At 39.8% G+C, this 16741-nt stretch overlaps 1 protein-coding gene across 9 annotated transcripts in view; it reads right to left on the bottom strand.

The window, feature by feature from the left end:
- adam22 (ADAM metallopeptidase domain 22) overlaps positions 1-16741 on the bottom strand; it is a 309560-nt gene that overhangs the window by 103812 nt on the left and 189007 nt on the right. For all 9 annotated transcript variants that reach the window (XM_073054560.1, XM_073054561.1, XM_073054562.1 and 6 more), the window contains 3 exons: positions 14112-14193; positions 10070-10157; positions 4808-4859 (listed from right to left, as the gene is read on the bottom strand). In XM_073054560.1, coding sequence (XP_072910661.1) covers positions 4808-4859; positions 10070-10157; positions 14112-14193 — 222 coding nt within the window. The remainder of the gene's footprint in view (positions 1-4807; positions 4860-10069; positions 10158-14111; positions 14194-16741) is intronic.

Genomic DNA, 16741 nt, shown 5'->3' with positions numbered 1-16741 from the left:
CCCATTCACCACAGAACCACAGAGTTACTCCATTAACATGGCACAGAAACAAAAAAAAACAAGGGTCTGGGGCATTTTTGAACAGAGAGATCTTGGGGAAAATGGAAACACGTAGATTGGTTGATGAGGATAGCATATGGCATGCTTCACTTTATCAGCTGAAACCCTGAGTACAAGAGTTGACACATTCATTTACAGCTGTACATAATGTTGGTTTGGTTGCATTTGGACTATAGTGTGCAGTTCTGGTCTCTGCCTTACAGGAAAGATATAATTATTCGGGAAGGGGTACAGAAAAGATTCATAAGGATGTAGCTTGGATCGGAAGGCTTGAGTTACTGTATATGGTGAGATTGGATGGGCTGGGTTTTTTTCCCTGGAGTTAATGAGCAATATAATCTTGTGAGAGACATTGATGTGGTAGATAGCAGGTGTCTGTTTTCCAGTTAACTGTTGTACCTCTTGACAAACAAGAGAAAATCTACAGATGCTGGAAATCCAAGTAACATACACAAAATGCTCGAGGAACTCAGCAGGCCAGACAGCACCTATAGAAAAGATTACGGTTGATATTTCGGGCCAAGACCATTAAGCAAGACTTTTGAAAACAGAATGAGTGCTAGATGACTGGCAAGTCAAATGGCCCATTTCTGTGCTGTATGATTCTATAACTCTAACCCTGGCTTCACTGTCCCCCTGGTGGATATGTGAGTGAAAGCCCTCCTTGGCCAGCAGTGTAGCTTACAGAGTTATGAATTGATGACTGCTGTATGTTGACGTAGTGTGAGGCAGAGGGTTGGGAGATGTTCTTATTTCCTGGGGATGCTCAGTCAGTTTCTAGACTACATTCCTTTTTGGATTGTCTTTTTCAGGAGGTGGTTACTCTAGTGCCCAAACAACAGGCCGTGTGGAAATGAGTTTTGCTTTTAAGTCTCCATCAGCTGGAGCATTCAATAGAAAGTAACAACTGTACTTTAGCGACATGGGCAGGAATGGTGCACCATCTACTGGTGCTTACCTCACACAACAAGAAAAGAATGTGTTTTGCAAGCGAATCTAACAAGCAAATTTCATTTATGTTGCTTTAAATGCAAAACATTTTTCAGACATTCTGTTAAGATTATAAGAGGATAACAATGATAGAATCCAAGCGTTTCCTTCGCCTGAAGAGTCAAAAGTAAGGAGTCAAAGCATTTGAATATCAGGTAGAATATGTCAGAGTGTGATACTAAAGAATTGCTGTGCACAGGATCTTTGGAATTCTTGACTTTTGAGGGCAGAGGATCCTCAGTCATTCAATATATTCAGGACTGGGTTTTGGGCATAAAGTGAATCACCTGGAAAATGAACGACAAGCACAGATCTAACTGAAAGGTTCAAGGGCTATATGGCCTACCCATGCTCTTATTTTTCATGGCCTCACATCATTAAGTTAGACATATAAATTATAAAGAAATCTGCATAAGTACTCCCCGTATCCGGCTGTCAAAATCCATTAAATATTAGAAGGCTCAAAGTGTTTGAAATCCACGTATTGTTGTCAATTAATATCTTCTTAAGTTATGCAAAAGACTGGATAGGCTGTGTTTGTTTATAAGACAGCCAAGGGGAACTAGCTGAGTTAGGCACTTTGGTTGGCATTGATTGGTTGGGCCAGTTTCCACGCTCTATAGTTCTATGAATCTTAACAGGAATCGAGCTATTTGTCCAATTACAATGTACTAGTGTGGATTAAGGATTGGTCAAAGGACATAAAACAATGTAATTAACAAATAAATTTGCATTGGTATAACCTGAGGGGCACATAAATAAATGATACTGGAGCACCAACAATTCACAATCTATATCAATGAAATCCCTGTGAGGATCTAGTGCAATATATCCAAGTTTGCTAATGGTATAAAGCTGGTAACCAGCTGAGCTGAAAGAGGCCGTAGAAAACTTTAGATATAGACAGGCTAACTGAGAAAGAAAATAGCAATAGGAATTAAGTGTAGAAATATGTTTAGCCATCACTTTTCAGAAAAAAATATAAAATCTGAATATTTTAGCTAGCAAGAAACTAAAAGCTGTTGGTGTTCAGCAGGCTTTGGGTATCCTTACATGCAAATCACTATTATTATTACTGTCAATAGGCCCTATTATTAAAGCAATCTTTAGGCTGACCAGTACCGCAAAGAGATTATTTTCAAAGCTACAGAAATTGTGCTGAAATTCTATAGGGACTGCTGAGACTGCAGTGGAAATGTTCACAACTCTGGTCTCCCTACCTAATGAAGGGTATACGTGTAATAGAGAGAATGCAATGAAGACTTGCGTTCAAAAATTCAGAGTAAATTTATTATCAAAGTACACATACTACCCTGAAATTCATTTTCTTGTGGACATTCACAATAAAAACAAAGAAACACAATAGAATAAGAATATAAGATATAGGAGCAGAATTAAGCCATTTGCCCCATCGAGTCCGCTCTGCTATTTCATCATGACTGATCCAATTTTCCTCTCAGCCCCAGTCTCCAGCCTTCTCCCCATATCCCTTCAAGCACTGACTGATCAAGAATCTGTCGACCTCTGCCTTAAACAGACTTGGCCTTCACAGCTGCCTGTGGCAATGAATTCAACAGATTCACCTCTCTCTGGCTAAAGAAATTCCTCTGATCTCTGTTCTACAAGGATGCTCCTCTATTCTGAGGCTGTGTCCTCTGGTCTTAAATTCTCCCACCAAGGGAACTTCCTCTCCACATCCACTCCACTAAGGCCTTTCACCATTCAATAGGTTTCAATTAATTCTTCTGAATTTGAGTGAATACAGGCCATCAAATGCTCTTCATTTGATAAGCCGTTCAAACCTGGAATCATTGTTGTGAACCCACTCTAGTTTCAACACATCCTTTCTAAGATAAGGGGCCCAAAATGCTGACAATACTCCAAGTGAGGCCTCACCAGTTCTTTATAAAGTCTCATTATTACATCCTTGCTTTCATATTTTAGTCCTCTTGAAATGAATGCTAACACTGAATTTGCTTTCCTCACCACAGGTTCAAACCTGCAAATTAACCTTTAGGGAATTCTGCACAAGTACTCCCAAGTCCTTTGTGCCTCCGTTTTTTTGTAGTTTCTCTCCATTTAGAAAATAGTCAACCCTTTTATTTCTTCTGCCAAGGTTCATGACCACTGACAACACTGTACTGCATCTGCCACTGCTTTGCCTATTCTCCTAATCTGCCCAAGTCCTTCTGTAGCCTCTCTACTTCCTCAAAACTACCTGCCCCTCCACCTACCTTTGTATCGTCTGCAAACTTTGCGACAGAACCATCAATCCCATCATCCAAATCAGTAACATATAACGTAAAAAGAATTGGGGACCCAACACAGATCGGGAAACATCACTAGTCAACAAATATGTAACAGATGTGAAAAGGACAACAAATTGTGCAAATACAAAAAGTAAAACATGATATAGATAAATAAGTAAAAAATAGTATTGAGAACAGGAGTTGTCAAGACTTTGATTCCTGGGATGGAAGAATTATCCTGTGAAGAAATACTAAGCAGACTGGGACTACATAAAGTTGGGAGGAATAAACATAATGTTGTTGACACATACAGTACAGAATTCATATGGAGCTTCTCAAGATAGAACACAGAACATAGAAATCTATAGCATATTACAGGCCTTTCAGCCCACAATGTTGTGCCGACCATGTAGCCTACTTTAGATACTGCCTAGAATTTCCCTGGCACATAGACCTCTATTTTTCTAAGCCTCATGTACCTATCTCAGAGGCTCTTAAAAGACAGATGTAGCGATGATATTTTCTTAGGCTAGGGTGTCAAGAACCAAGAGTCAATGCCTCAAAATAAATGGCTGGCCGTTCAGGACTGATTTGAGAAATTTCTTTACCTAAAGGGTAATATAACTTCAGATTTATGTTTCAAAGTAGACTATTGGAGACTAGTTGGTGAGTAGATTCAGGGCAGAGGCCTGCAGATTTTTAAATATTAAGAGAATTAAGGATATCAGTCTCATACAGATTGTTTTCAGACATGAAAGCAGCATTGGTAAAAGCATCGATTTTTATAATTTTTCTAATATAATTCAAATGCTTTGACAACAATAACAACTCAGATTTCTATAGGATATTTATTTAACAAAAATATTCCCAGGTGTTTCACAATTCAGACTTTCATTCACTTCCACCAATTCCAGAGCCAAGTGATACAGCTGCAAATGAAGTAATCAGATGAAACTTTCAAAACTTGAATCTATTTGAAACCAAATCATACTGTCAGCTGTGCATTAGTGGGCAATGCTGACCCTCCTAGTCATAAGACTGTGGTCCCACTCAAGCATCTTGGGCACATAGTTTAGGCTATTCTTCCCAACACAGGATTTAGGATTGTCAACACGTCGTCATGAGATTTTAAATCATCTTCTCCCTCAAAGAGTACATTCTCAAGGATCCCAAAGACCTGTTTTAAATAAAATGGGAATTCTTTCTGACTAATATTTTTCTCCCCAAAATGAGAAAAGACAGATTATATTGTTATTACGGTGTTGCTGCTTGTGGGACCTTTTAAGATTGTTGTTGCAGTTTCTATACCAATCTTTACATATCAAGAGCAGTTCTTTGGCTGCAAAACGTTTCCAATGCCCAAATTCGTCAAATACATTAAGTCTTTCTGTTACTTTTCATGGTAGAAATGTGATGACTTTTGACAGGAGTTACACTACAATGGTCACTACTGGCTGAAAAATTCAAGTATAGGCAATATAAGAATTCAAGTATAGACAATTTCCTACCCAGTGTCATCCATTATGCATCCAGCCCATTTATCTTCACATTTGCAGTCAACTGAAAGAAAGAAAAAGTTCTGATCATCTCAAGATTGTTGTGAAGAATGAAATTCGGTGTTAAATTTGCCTTTATGTAATAATTTACAGCATCCTTTAACTTAGTTATAAATCAATTCACTTAAGACTATCTGTGCAGTACTCAAAGCAATAAATGGAACTCGATTATTTGTCTTCGTACTGCAGCTGAGAAACCTGCATGATAAAGTAGAACTGATTCATAACCATGTAATACATTGATCTTGATCGTAAGTCATGCCACAGAATCTCATTATCTTTGAAACTACCAAATGGTTGGAACATAGAACAAAAACATCAATCATTGTCAACATGCAAGAATAGAATACAGGCAATGCACCTCATTGATCTCTGCACCACTCTCTTTCTGATATAGTGTTTACATTTTAATCCACAAATTATAGTGATAGACTTGGGCTTCTCTCCACAATAAGCATTGTTCTCTTTAATGCTTTCTGTCATTGTTTCTTTGCTGTATTCTTTTTCCAAGTGGATACCTTTTCCCATGAGGTGGTTTCTCCCCTAGAGTGTGTTAATGATGCTATTTATGGAGCATAACTTAACGTTAGACATTTGGAGACCTATGAGTAACTAGGTGTCATAAAATGCTGATGTTTAAGAATGATTGATATAAATTCAATTCAATATATACTGTATATTCTGGATCCAATGTGATACTTTCTCTTGCATCTCATTTACTTTTAACTCACGATTGCAAATGCTGAATTTTGTCAAAAGCAATACTGAAATCCACAGTGTAAAAAAAAATGTAGATAGTTCATCCAAAATGGAGACAATATCAAATATAGACAGTATCAGTAACTCATCAAGCAATCTGCTGGAAGAACTCAGTGGGATGAGCAGTATCCTCATCACATTCTACAGGGGTTGTATTGAGAGCATCCTGAGCAGCTGCATCACTGCCTGGTTTGGAAATTGCACCATCTCGGATCGCAAGACCCTGTAGCGGATAGTGAGGTCAGCTGAGAAGATCATCGGGGTCTCTCTTCCCGCCATCACGGACGTTTGCACTACACGCTGCATCCGTAAAGGAAACAGCATTATGAAGGACCCCACGCACCCCTCATACAATCTCTTCTCCCTCCTGCCGTCTGGGAAAAGGTCCGAAGCATTCATGCTCTCACGACCAGACTACGTAACAGTTTCTTCCTCCAAGCTATCAGACTCCTCAATACCCGAAGCCTGGACTGACACCTTGCCCTATTGTCCTGTTTATTATTTATTATAATGCCTGCACTGTTTTTGTGCACTTTATGCAGTAGTCTAGTGTAGCTTTCTCTGTTGTTTTTTTACATAGTTCAGTCTAGTTTTTGAACTGTGTCATGTAACACCATGGTCCTGAAAAACGTTGTCTCCTTTTTACTATGTACTGTACCAGCAGTTATGGTCAAAATGACAATAAAGTGACTTGACTTGACTTGATTTGTGTGGGGAGACGAGTTGCCAACATCTTGGGTTGAAATCCTGCACCAGGACAGAGAGCGGAGAGGAGGAATGACCAGTAGAATGACAAGAGATGGGGACATTGTAAAAGGAACACAAGCTGATTGGTGGACTAGCAGGCAGAAGGATGATGGGCAAATAAAAACTGGGCAGAGTTTATGGGAATGTGGGGAGATCTGAATGGGTTAAAAAGAATTAATGTGCTGATAGTGCAGACACTGTTGGCCTAAGGCCTGCTTCTAAGTTAAATCCTTCTATTTCTCAACGGCAAGGGTTCCAAACCTGGGGTCCACAGATCACTTCGGTTAATGTTGAGTCTCATTGACATAAAACATGCTGGGAAGCCCTGCTCTATGGGATAGTAACCTGACAGTAGAACTTCATTCGATCACAAGTGAGAGAAACTGAGCAATCTTTTCTTTTGTACCTATGACTGTGCTTTGAGAAAGGATAAATTAACAGTCTTGTTGTTGTTATGCCGTTGGCCCCCTCCTTTGTGAAAATCGCAAGAACTCTAGTTAAGGGGGGGGGTCAACTGACCCAAGAGAGAGAGACGTGCGGAAGACCACGTTCTCCCAAGAAGCAGAATAAAAGTGACTTTGACTATTGTCTCATGGAGACCACGTGAAAGGCCCTCGGGCAGGGTGGGCTGGTTGAGAGAGAGATCGCAATACCTGCAACCTGATTGACACCTGCGATCCCGTGAAGAAGTATAAAGGAGTGTCTGAGGGGAGGACCCTCAGACGCACCCAGATGCACCAAGGAAAACACACGAAGGAGAAACGCTAGAAATCCTGCGACAGCGTTTTAATAGCTACAGCCGGTGGTGGGGTTCGTGTGCGTCCTTCCCTTGCCTGGGATTGGCGACTTCAACGCGGAAGACGGCCTAGCTACAGGGGAAGCCACAGATGAGAGTCCATTCCCCCAACGAGACTTCCGACTACCTCCTACAGGTTGGAAAACCTGTCGGGTAAATGCTTCATGTTCTCTGTCTTTCTAACAAAAGTGCACCAACGCGACACTTCCACCGGCAACTAAGTGAAACTGCCGTGATCTAAAAGACTTTTAGATATCCAGCGAACGATATAAAATCTACATTACCCCTAGACGACGAGCGAGCTTGTGTTTTGAATGATTATTATTACACCGGTGTTTTAGATTGAGTTTTGACGATCTGAATGTTTTGTATTAACCATACGTTTGTGCCCTTGTTGAATAAAACGTTTGAAAATAGTAGCATCCGACTCAGCTGATCCATCTATCTTTGCTGGTAAGTTACCTGGTTACGGGGTTTTCGTAACATTGTGAAGGTCCAAAGAATTTTACACTAAGTTCAAAATGATGAAGGTCAATCAGGATTTGGGGCTTTTAGTTTGAAAAAAGAACACTACATAGGTATGTGTGACAGGTAGGTTTGTGGAAACTATATTAAACTGAAAAGGTTAGTGAGTGCAAATGTAGGTCTCTCATGAATTAATGAAATCATAGAGGATAGGCAACGGACAGCAATTTAAATTAAATACATGATTTGCAAAAAACATTTCTTAAAAGAATAAAACAGAACCAGAAAAAATTATTTAAAAAAATAATCAAATCTCGGAAAGGTTTGTAAAGTTTCCAGAAAAGTGGTACAGCTAAGGTTTGAGAGTGTTTTAAAATTCAGAAAAGGCAGACTGAAAAATTGATAAAAAGAATAAACCATTCAGAAGCAAAACTTCTACACACAAGTCAAACTGAAAAGGTTAGTGAGTGCAAATGTAGGTCCCTTGGGAATTAAGGAAATCAGAGGAATTAAACAGATACATTTATCCATAATGTCAAAGCCCAAAATAAATCTCCCTGAACTTACTGGAAGACCGAGGGACAGTTCAAATAAAGAAAGAAATTTGATGTTAGTGGAAAAAAACAACTACTAGCAAAATTAACAAGCCTGAACACTGATAAATATTAACGATTGATAATCTACATCCCAGGGTTTTAAATAGAATGAATGATTTGGTTATCATGTTCCAGAATTCCAAAGGTTCCTATGGATAAAGGGTGTGACCCAAATTCTTAAGAAAGGAGGGAGAGAAAAATTACAATCAACCTGCTAGCCTACACATAATGTATCTTTCTATTTGTAGGGTAAACTGCTCTGAATGCAATATTCCAGGTCTTCATAACATTGCAGTAAACCATTGCCAGTTTTGTATTTTTACCCTTTATTTCAGTATAATTGAAGGTCAATATTATGTTTCCTTTCTTAATGTTATTCTGTACTTGTACATTAACTTCAGTGATTCTGGGTGTTTGGAGGGGAAGCCAGATCCCTCTAAACATCAAAGTTTTTCAACCTCTTAACAATAAAAAAACTCCACTTTTCTATCAAACTGGGTGACATTAGGTTTTTCTACATTATATTCCAATTACCATTTCCTCACCAAGTCAAGTCACTTTATATTGTCATTTCGATCATAACTGCTGGTACAGTACATAGTAAAAATGAGACAATGTTTTTTCAGGACCATGGTGTTACATGACACAGTACAAAAACTAGACTGAACTACGTAAAAAAAAACAACACAGAGAAAGCTACACTAGACTACATAAAGTGCACAAAAACAGTCCAGGCGTTACAATAAATAATAAACAAGACAATAAGGCAGTAAGGTGTCAGTCCAGGCTCTGGGTATTGAGGAGTCTGATAGCTTGGGGGAAGATACTGTTACATAGTCTGGTTGTGAGAGCCCGAATGCTTCAGTGCCTTTTCCCAGACAGCAGGAGGGAGAAGAGTTTGTACGAGGGGTGCGTGGGGTCCTTCGTAATGCTGTTTGCTTTGCAGATGCAGCGTGTAGTGTATACGTCTGTAATGGCGGGAAGAGAGACCCCAATGATCTTCTCAGCTGAACTCACTATCCGCTGCAGGGTCTTGCGATCCAAGATGGTGCAATTTCCAAACCAGGCAATGATGCAGCTGCTCAGGATGCTCTCAATACAACCCCTGTTACTTACAGGAAGCATTGCTGAAATAAACAATGCCACTGTAGCTATTGAAATTGTACTGAACATCTGCTGTTACTTTTAATCTTAGATGTTTTTTTATTGTGATACAGCGTGGAAAAAGCCGCTGCAGCCCTTCGAGCCACTCCATCCAGCAATCCCCCAATTTAATCCTACCCTAATCACGGGACAATTTACAATCACCAATTAACCTACCAATCGGTACATCTGTGGAACGAGGGAGGAAACCGAAGCACCTGGAGGAAACCCGGGCAGAACGTACAAACTCTTTATAAGCAGTGGTGGAAAATGAATCCGGGTCACTGGTACTATGAAACATTATGCTAACCACTACGTCCCCGTGCTGACCCAAGTCTGATGTACTTTGAGTTTGGCAGACTCCACCAAGAGGGTCTCCAGGAAAATGCCGGCTCGTTGTGATGAATAAAGTCTTTTCTACCATCAGCTTCAATATCTCTCCAGTGACTAAGATGACAATCACAGCAGGTATGATCCGTTTCGTTATCATTCCTTATATTTCGCATTGCACTTATTTCTCTCTTTAACTTTGAGACATTACTCCAGCTCCTTTGACAAAATATTGGGTAAACAATTAAGGTGACGACAGAGAAGAATGAGTATTTCACATACAACATGCTGAGATTGCTTTCTGTGAAATTAATATTCCAGTGCACACTTCATATATCTTTTACAAAATAATTTATTAGCACACGTCTGAAAACTTACCATTCGTTCGCTTCGTATCTGAAAGCATGCCAAGATTTTGGGCTAAGTTCTGAGCGAGTGTGACAGCCATTAGATGTGCATTTCCAAACTGAAACAAAACATCACCAATTGAAATAAGAGCTCACAGAAAGATTCTCTTCAATTCCCAGTTCCCTGTTAAGAGACCCGTTGTTTTACTGCCTCTGAAACACAGGTACGTGGTGTCAGTGCATCAGCAACCCAGCCAACATCATCCCGAAAATGGTGACATGCTGGACTGGCATAGAAATTGCCAACGCTTTCTACTCTCAGCTGGAACAAATCCTCGGCATCCCAGTTGTTAATACGTTTACATCAAGGTAGCTGTCCCTCATGGAATCTACAGTAAAACTCCAAAAATTCACTGCCTGACCATTTGGATATCCCAATGGTTCAGTGTCAGGTGCAATGGGTCATGATTTCTGCCATTGCTTTCACAGCCTAGTTCTCTTGCTCCCTTTAAACTCACGGGTTTCTCTTTCCCATGTGCACTTGAAATTTATTGTTTCCTGTCTGCCTCACACTCTTTAAAGTTACTGGGATCATTGGAAAATTTTATGACTCCACTGTGCAACAGTTTTTAAAAAGTGGACTAAGAGTGTATTAGAGAATTGATAATCTGGAAAATCTGCTGGTTCGGCACCAAAGCTCCAAATATGTGGAATTAACAGTTTTACCGCACAACTACACTTGCAGCATGGCTAGATTTCAATCTGCAGATCTCCAGGACAGGAGTAGAAACATGTAGGACATGCAGATGCACAAATTGGCTGTCAGTATGACCACTTCAATACAATTTCAGTACTGACTACTGAAGTGGGGAAGCTGGAGAAATTAAGAAGCTGGTACTTAAAACAGTGAGGGACAAAGGGAGAAAATGCAGGATGATGTCAACATATCCACAGACTGGTCAGCTGGGAAGGAAGACGAAGCAGTCGAGAGAGTTGGACCACGGGCGTGGTTCAGCATTTGGATCCAGTTCAATTTCCAAATCAGACCAGGAATGGTAAAAGCAGGGCTGTCTGGTGGTTTGAAATACCTTTTGTCCCTGCCCTTTTACCCATGTACAGTCATTCCTTTCCGTCCACATTCTCACATCCCCATCAGTCTGCCCTGACGAGTAACTGTTTTGTTGCAGGATTTTTACAAGAACTAATTCTGCCTTCCTCCTTATTTTGTTTCAGAACATCACTTCTCTCATGTGAACAGTCATGGGGAGGGGGAGAGAGAGGGGGAGGAGGAGGGGGAGATATTGTCCAGAGGTATTGGGTGTTGGGTTGGGGAGGAAAATAGGAATTCTTGAAATTAACATAAAAATGAGAATAGCAGAGCTTGGACCCGAATAGTTGTGAGTGAGACAGAGACAGAGTCAGAGTCTCTGTGGAAGTGCAGATAACCTTATCTCTGATCTCCTTCCCTGTCTGTTGATGGTGCAGAGCATTGGAACACAGTCAAACACAGAGAAATGTAAGTTTTTCTAGACTGCAATTTAGGTCACAATTAAGGTCACAAACTTATAGCATTATTAACTTAGCGCATGGCTTTGGTGAGATCACATCTTAAGTAGCTTTTGTTTCCTTACCTATGAAAGAGATTAAGTTTTCTACTGATGGAGGGCAGGAAAGAATCACCAGACTAGTTGACCCAGGGATGGCAGTTTATCCGCACTTTCTCAAGAGCAATTAGGGATGGGCAACTAAATTGTGACTCAGCCTGCGAAGCCCATATTTTTGAATGAATACAAGTAAATGGGCTGAATAGGCAAAATGGTCTGCTTCTCTTCCTTATCTTCCAAGTGCTTTCTTAACAGCAGATAAGAAATGAAGCCCTTCAGTTCACGAATCCCAGAATATTTACACCACTTATGTCCTTTGTCGCAACATTTGATCCATTGGGTTCAAACCAGATGCTCCCACTCCTCACAGCCTTGAAATTTTGCCACTTTGTCTTGCATTGAAGTCCGGGAATGCTATGGACCCCAAAAGCTAAAACCCATGTTAGTACAATTATAACCTTCTCATTCAGCAGTTAACATGGGCTAATGTACCAATCCAGCTCTCCCAAGAAGATTGATCGCATTAAAAATGGTGAGTTGCCGTGAGATGCAGATGTCAACAAGATTGAGCCTCCTTCCTGATGCACTGGTTGTGCAGCTCCATCCAATTCCCACCATCAAAACTTCTCCCCACACTCTCTCCTAAGGCTGAAAAATTTTGCAATTCATTTCTTTCAGAAATACAGCTATTAAATTAATATGATCCAAGCAAATGGCTTGAATTTGATTTGCAGCTGTCATTTTGACCATCTTTCAAAATGATGAGAGCAAATAAAGCCAGTATATTTCACAGAGAAACATAGGTTTTAATCAGAGTTGTTTCTTCGCAAATGCTAAATTACTGGATCTGAATAACGTACCTCCTAGTACAAGTTTAAAGGGAACATTCAACAATTACCTCTGCTTATGTGTTAAAATGTTAGGAGACTTTCAAGTTACTTCACTCTGTAACTTTCTTTTTGTTAATAAACCTTCACTAATAGAAACATTTTAGAATTCCATAAATGTTCCTCGAGATAATCTGCATATTGTTTATTCTGTTCACTGTAAACAGATCTGTGCACCATACTGTTTAGGTCAGGTGCACAGTTGTCAAGTTATATTGTCTGCATGTTGACACTGTAGTGAAATACCACTGGACTCACTACTGGTTGAATGAATTGTTAACTAAGTAAAATAAAGTGGACTCTGGTTAACTTGTACATTAGTTAATCAAGGCAGCCATTTATATGGGACAACTCTTAAAGAACAAAAATAGATTGAGAAAATAGCTAGGATCCCATTTATATGCACTTGTATGGCCATTAACACGACATGCTTAGAGTGATCAGTTTTTAAATAGTGTCAGTTGCATGAGCTTGTGTTCACAAAGCAGTGATTTTCGGCATTTATAGATGATAAGAAATAAGCGATTGGACAATTTAGAACTGTTGTGCTCACAAACAATTTCACTACCTCAACAAGTTAGGAATTATGAAGAATGTGAGGTATCAATAATGTTACAATAAAAATGAAAACTTGAAGGGTGCAGTCATCTAAAGCATTGTATGTAGGCAGGCCATTATCTGCACTGATATTGTTCATTTACAATCAATCCAAAGAACACGGCAGATGAACTCCTCTGTCGATTGTACTCAGTTTATTGTTCTGTAGAGGTATTGGTAATGTTCCAATTTGTGCTACATTTCATTGAAATACATATATTGTTACTCTGTTAAATGGTAGTTGGTCTGTTTTACAGCTTTTAACTATTTTCATGAAACCTTGGCGAATTGGGGCAGCTGCTTAATTGGGCTAAAATGTACTGGTTGGGATGTATCTCAATTTATCAGAATCCACTGTACCCGGTTTGTCTTCAAAGGAGATGAATCCATCTATTTTCCTTTGGCACACTTGGCATTTAACTATTAATTGTACCAGCAATCATCAAACTTTAAAAAATCATGTTTATGAATAATAATTAAAACCATCTGTTCTACCCAATGCTGTATTAGAGGTTTGTGATGGGAGGGTGGGGAAAGAAGTGAAATAAGCAAACTTTTGCCTATTCTCTTTCTCTCTTTGATGCAACACAATGGATTTACCAGTGAATTTGCCACTTAAGCTAACTTGGAAGCAAGACTGCTTGCTAGCTAATTAAGTCTTCAATTACTTTTTAAAAATGGTGTTTTTAACAAACTGCAGAATGAAAACATATAAAAATAGTGAAATTAATCCAATTGTTTATTTTAAAATATTTCCCTTCTCCCAAATCCTGTTTTCTTTTGATCATGTGTACACAACAAAGAATGTGAACCTGTGACCTTGCCCTCTGAACTTGATGGTTTCTCCACATGTCCCTGGAGGACACCGTTCTGCCATTCTCTGAAATGATACGACTGTGCATGGTAGCTTTATTCCAAGGAGCTGAACCTGCATCTGTCTTATCAAGGCAAATTAAATAGAATTTATAATAGTGCAGCACTTCACCTCATTCACTCCTCCACCTTTCAACTGTGAACAAACTCCACCAACATACGCTGCTCCACTCTGGGTTTCAAATGTTGTTCCCCTAAAAGTAATGGTAAACGTATATTAATAGAAATATCAGAGTAATTGTGTTTACCATGTGGGATTCTATACAGATACTCAAAGTATACAGATACTTTGTATACAGATACAAAGTTGGTGATTCAATGGATATGCTAGCTCTCATTTGTGTCTGCGTTGCAAAAATTTCTTGAACTCTGACCAAATTTAGGATATTATTCATTCATTGATATGGCCCTTGTGGCTAAAGGGATCAGGGGGTATGGAGAGAAAGCAGGTACAGGGTTCTGAGTTGGATGATCAGCCATGATCATACTGAATGGCGGTGCAGGCTCGAAGGGCCAAATGGCCTACTCCTGCACCTATTTTCTATGTTTCTATTGTAATCTATCCTTTGAATACCTTCCCCACATACAGTTTTGTCTGTACCATATTTGTTTCATTCCTTACATTATAAATTATCAATAATCAAATGGATTTTGAGTAAAATTCACAGCAAAAGGAATACACTTAACTGAAAACATTAAGTGCCTAGACCACCTTTTACTCCAGGAAATGAAACTGGGATGGGTATTTTCAACGTCAAATATCTTATCTGGTGGGACTCACAAAAGCTTGTGGTTTATAACCAGAGGGTTAGAATCTCCATAGGGGATCTCCCAGTCTTCCACTGCGATTCTTGTGGAAGACTGATCTATGTTCTGGAGGGGAAAAAACATGAATGGATATTTTGGTCTTGAATCTGTGGATTCTCCTAATTTACCACATCTAAAAAAAGAAAAATAGTTATGTAAGCCTTGTAGCTAAGTTGTTAGGTGAATAAAATATTTCCGTTCTATTGCTTAAATAAGATTTCCCCTTTGATAGGATATGTTTTTGATGCTGTAACTGCTTGAAAGGTTTGAATCTATCTGCATGTCCACATTATGACCAGTAGATGGCGGTGTGGGGCAGCAAGGAATATCATTGCGGTTTGGCACCACACCAGAGGAATTATTCAATGAAATTCCTATGAAAGTTTAAATAGATCTGAATATCTGAAATGCACAGATTTTATTAGTTTTCAGGTAAATTTTTCATCAAACTGCAATTATGTCAATCCTTTTAAATTTCTGTACCAACTCTCATGAAAAACACATGTAAATTACATTTCGGCAACACACACAAAATGCTAGTGGAACGCAGCAGGCCAGGCAGCATCTATAGGGAGAAGCACTGTCGACGTTTCGGGCCGAGACCCTTCATCAGGACTAACTGAAAGGAAAGATAGCAAAGAGAATTGAAAGTAGGAGGGGGAGGGGAAAATGCAAAATGATAGGAGAAGACCGGAGGGGGTGGTGTGAAGCTGAGAGCTGGAAAGGTGATTGGCAAAAGGGATACAGAGCTGGAGAAGGGAAAGGATCATGGGACGGGAGGCCTAGGAGAAAGAAAGGGGGAGGGGAGCACCAGAGGGAGATGGAGAACAGGCAGAATGATGGGCAAAAAGAGAGAGAGAAAAAAAGGAGGGGGGAGAAAAATAAATATGTCAGGGATGGGGTAAGAAGGGGAGGAGGGGCATTAACAGAAGTTAGAGAAGTCAATGTTCATGCCATCAGGTTGGAGGCTACCCAGCCGGTATATAAGGTGTTGTTCCTCCAACCTGAGTGTGGCTTCATCTTAACATAGAGGCAGCCATGGATAGACATATCAGAATGGGAATGGGACGTGGAATTAAAATATGTTTACTTTTTTTGTTAAAACATCAGTAATATATTTAAATACCTAGATATCTTATGGAAGCATTTTTTAAAATTCTATTATATTTTTGCTTCCTCTGTCCCCTGCCTCCTACCGGCAATATAGCTGAAATTTTCCCCAGGCCAACATTCAGGCTGTAACGCAGACTGTCACTTGCTCACGATGGGCTGACCTCTGACTTTTCCCCTGCACTGCTATTCCTGCTTGGCAGAAATCCATTGTCAATCCCAACAAACCTGTCCTGAACTCTGGTGATGTTAAGAACTGGGTATTCAATATCCACCTTACTAACAATCCTGTGGAATCAGAGCATAAGAAATAGGAGCAGATTTACGCATTTAGCCCATTGAGTCTGTTCCACTATTCCATTATGGCTGATTTATTAACCTTCTCAAACCCATTCCCCTCTCTTCTCCCCTTAACATTTGAGCCTCTAACTAATCAAGTACCTTTCAACCTCCACTTTAAATATACTCCATAACTTAGCCTTCATAGCTGTCTGTGACGATGAATTCCATGGATTCACTGCCCTTTGGCTAAAGGAATTCCTCCTCAACTCTGCTGTAAATGGACATTTATCTCCTGAGGCTGTGCCCTCTGGTGCAAGACTCACCCACTACAGGAAACATCCTCTCCACATCCATTCTATCTAGGCCTTTCAATACTCTACAGGCTTCAGTGAGATACCCCCTCATTCTTCTAAACTCCAGTGAGTACAGAACCAGAACCATCAAATGCTGCTCATACACTGACCCTTTCATTCCCGGAATCATTCTCATGAACCTCCTTTGGACCCTCTCCAAGTCATTTCTTGGAAAAGGGGCCCAAGTCGG

Source organism: Hemitrygon akajei, chromosome 8 (assembly GCF_048418815.1).
Source record: "Hemitrygon akajei chromosome 8, sHemAka1.3, whole genome shotgun sequence".
Classification (NCBI taxonomy): Eukaryota; Metazoa; Chordata; class Chondrichthyes; order Myliobatiformes; family Dasyatidae; genus Hemitrygon; species Hemitrygon akajei.
This window is presented reverse-complemented; position numbering and strand designations above follow the sequence as displayed.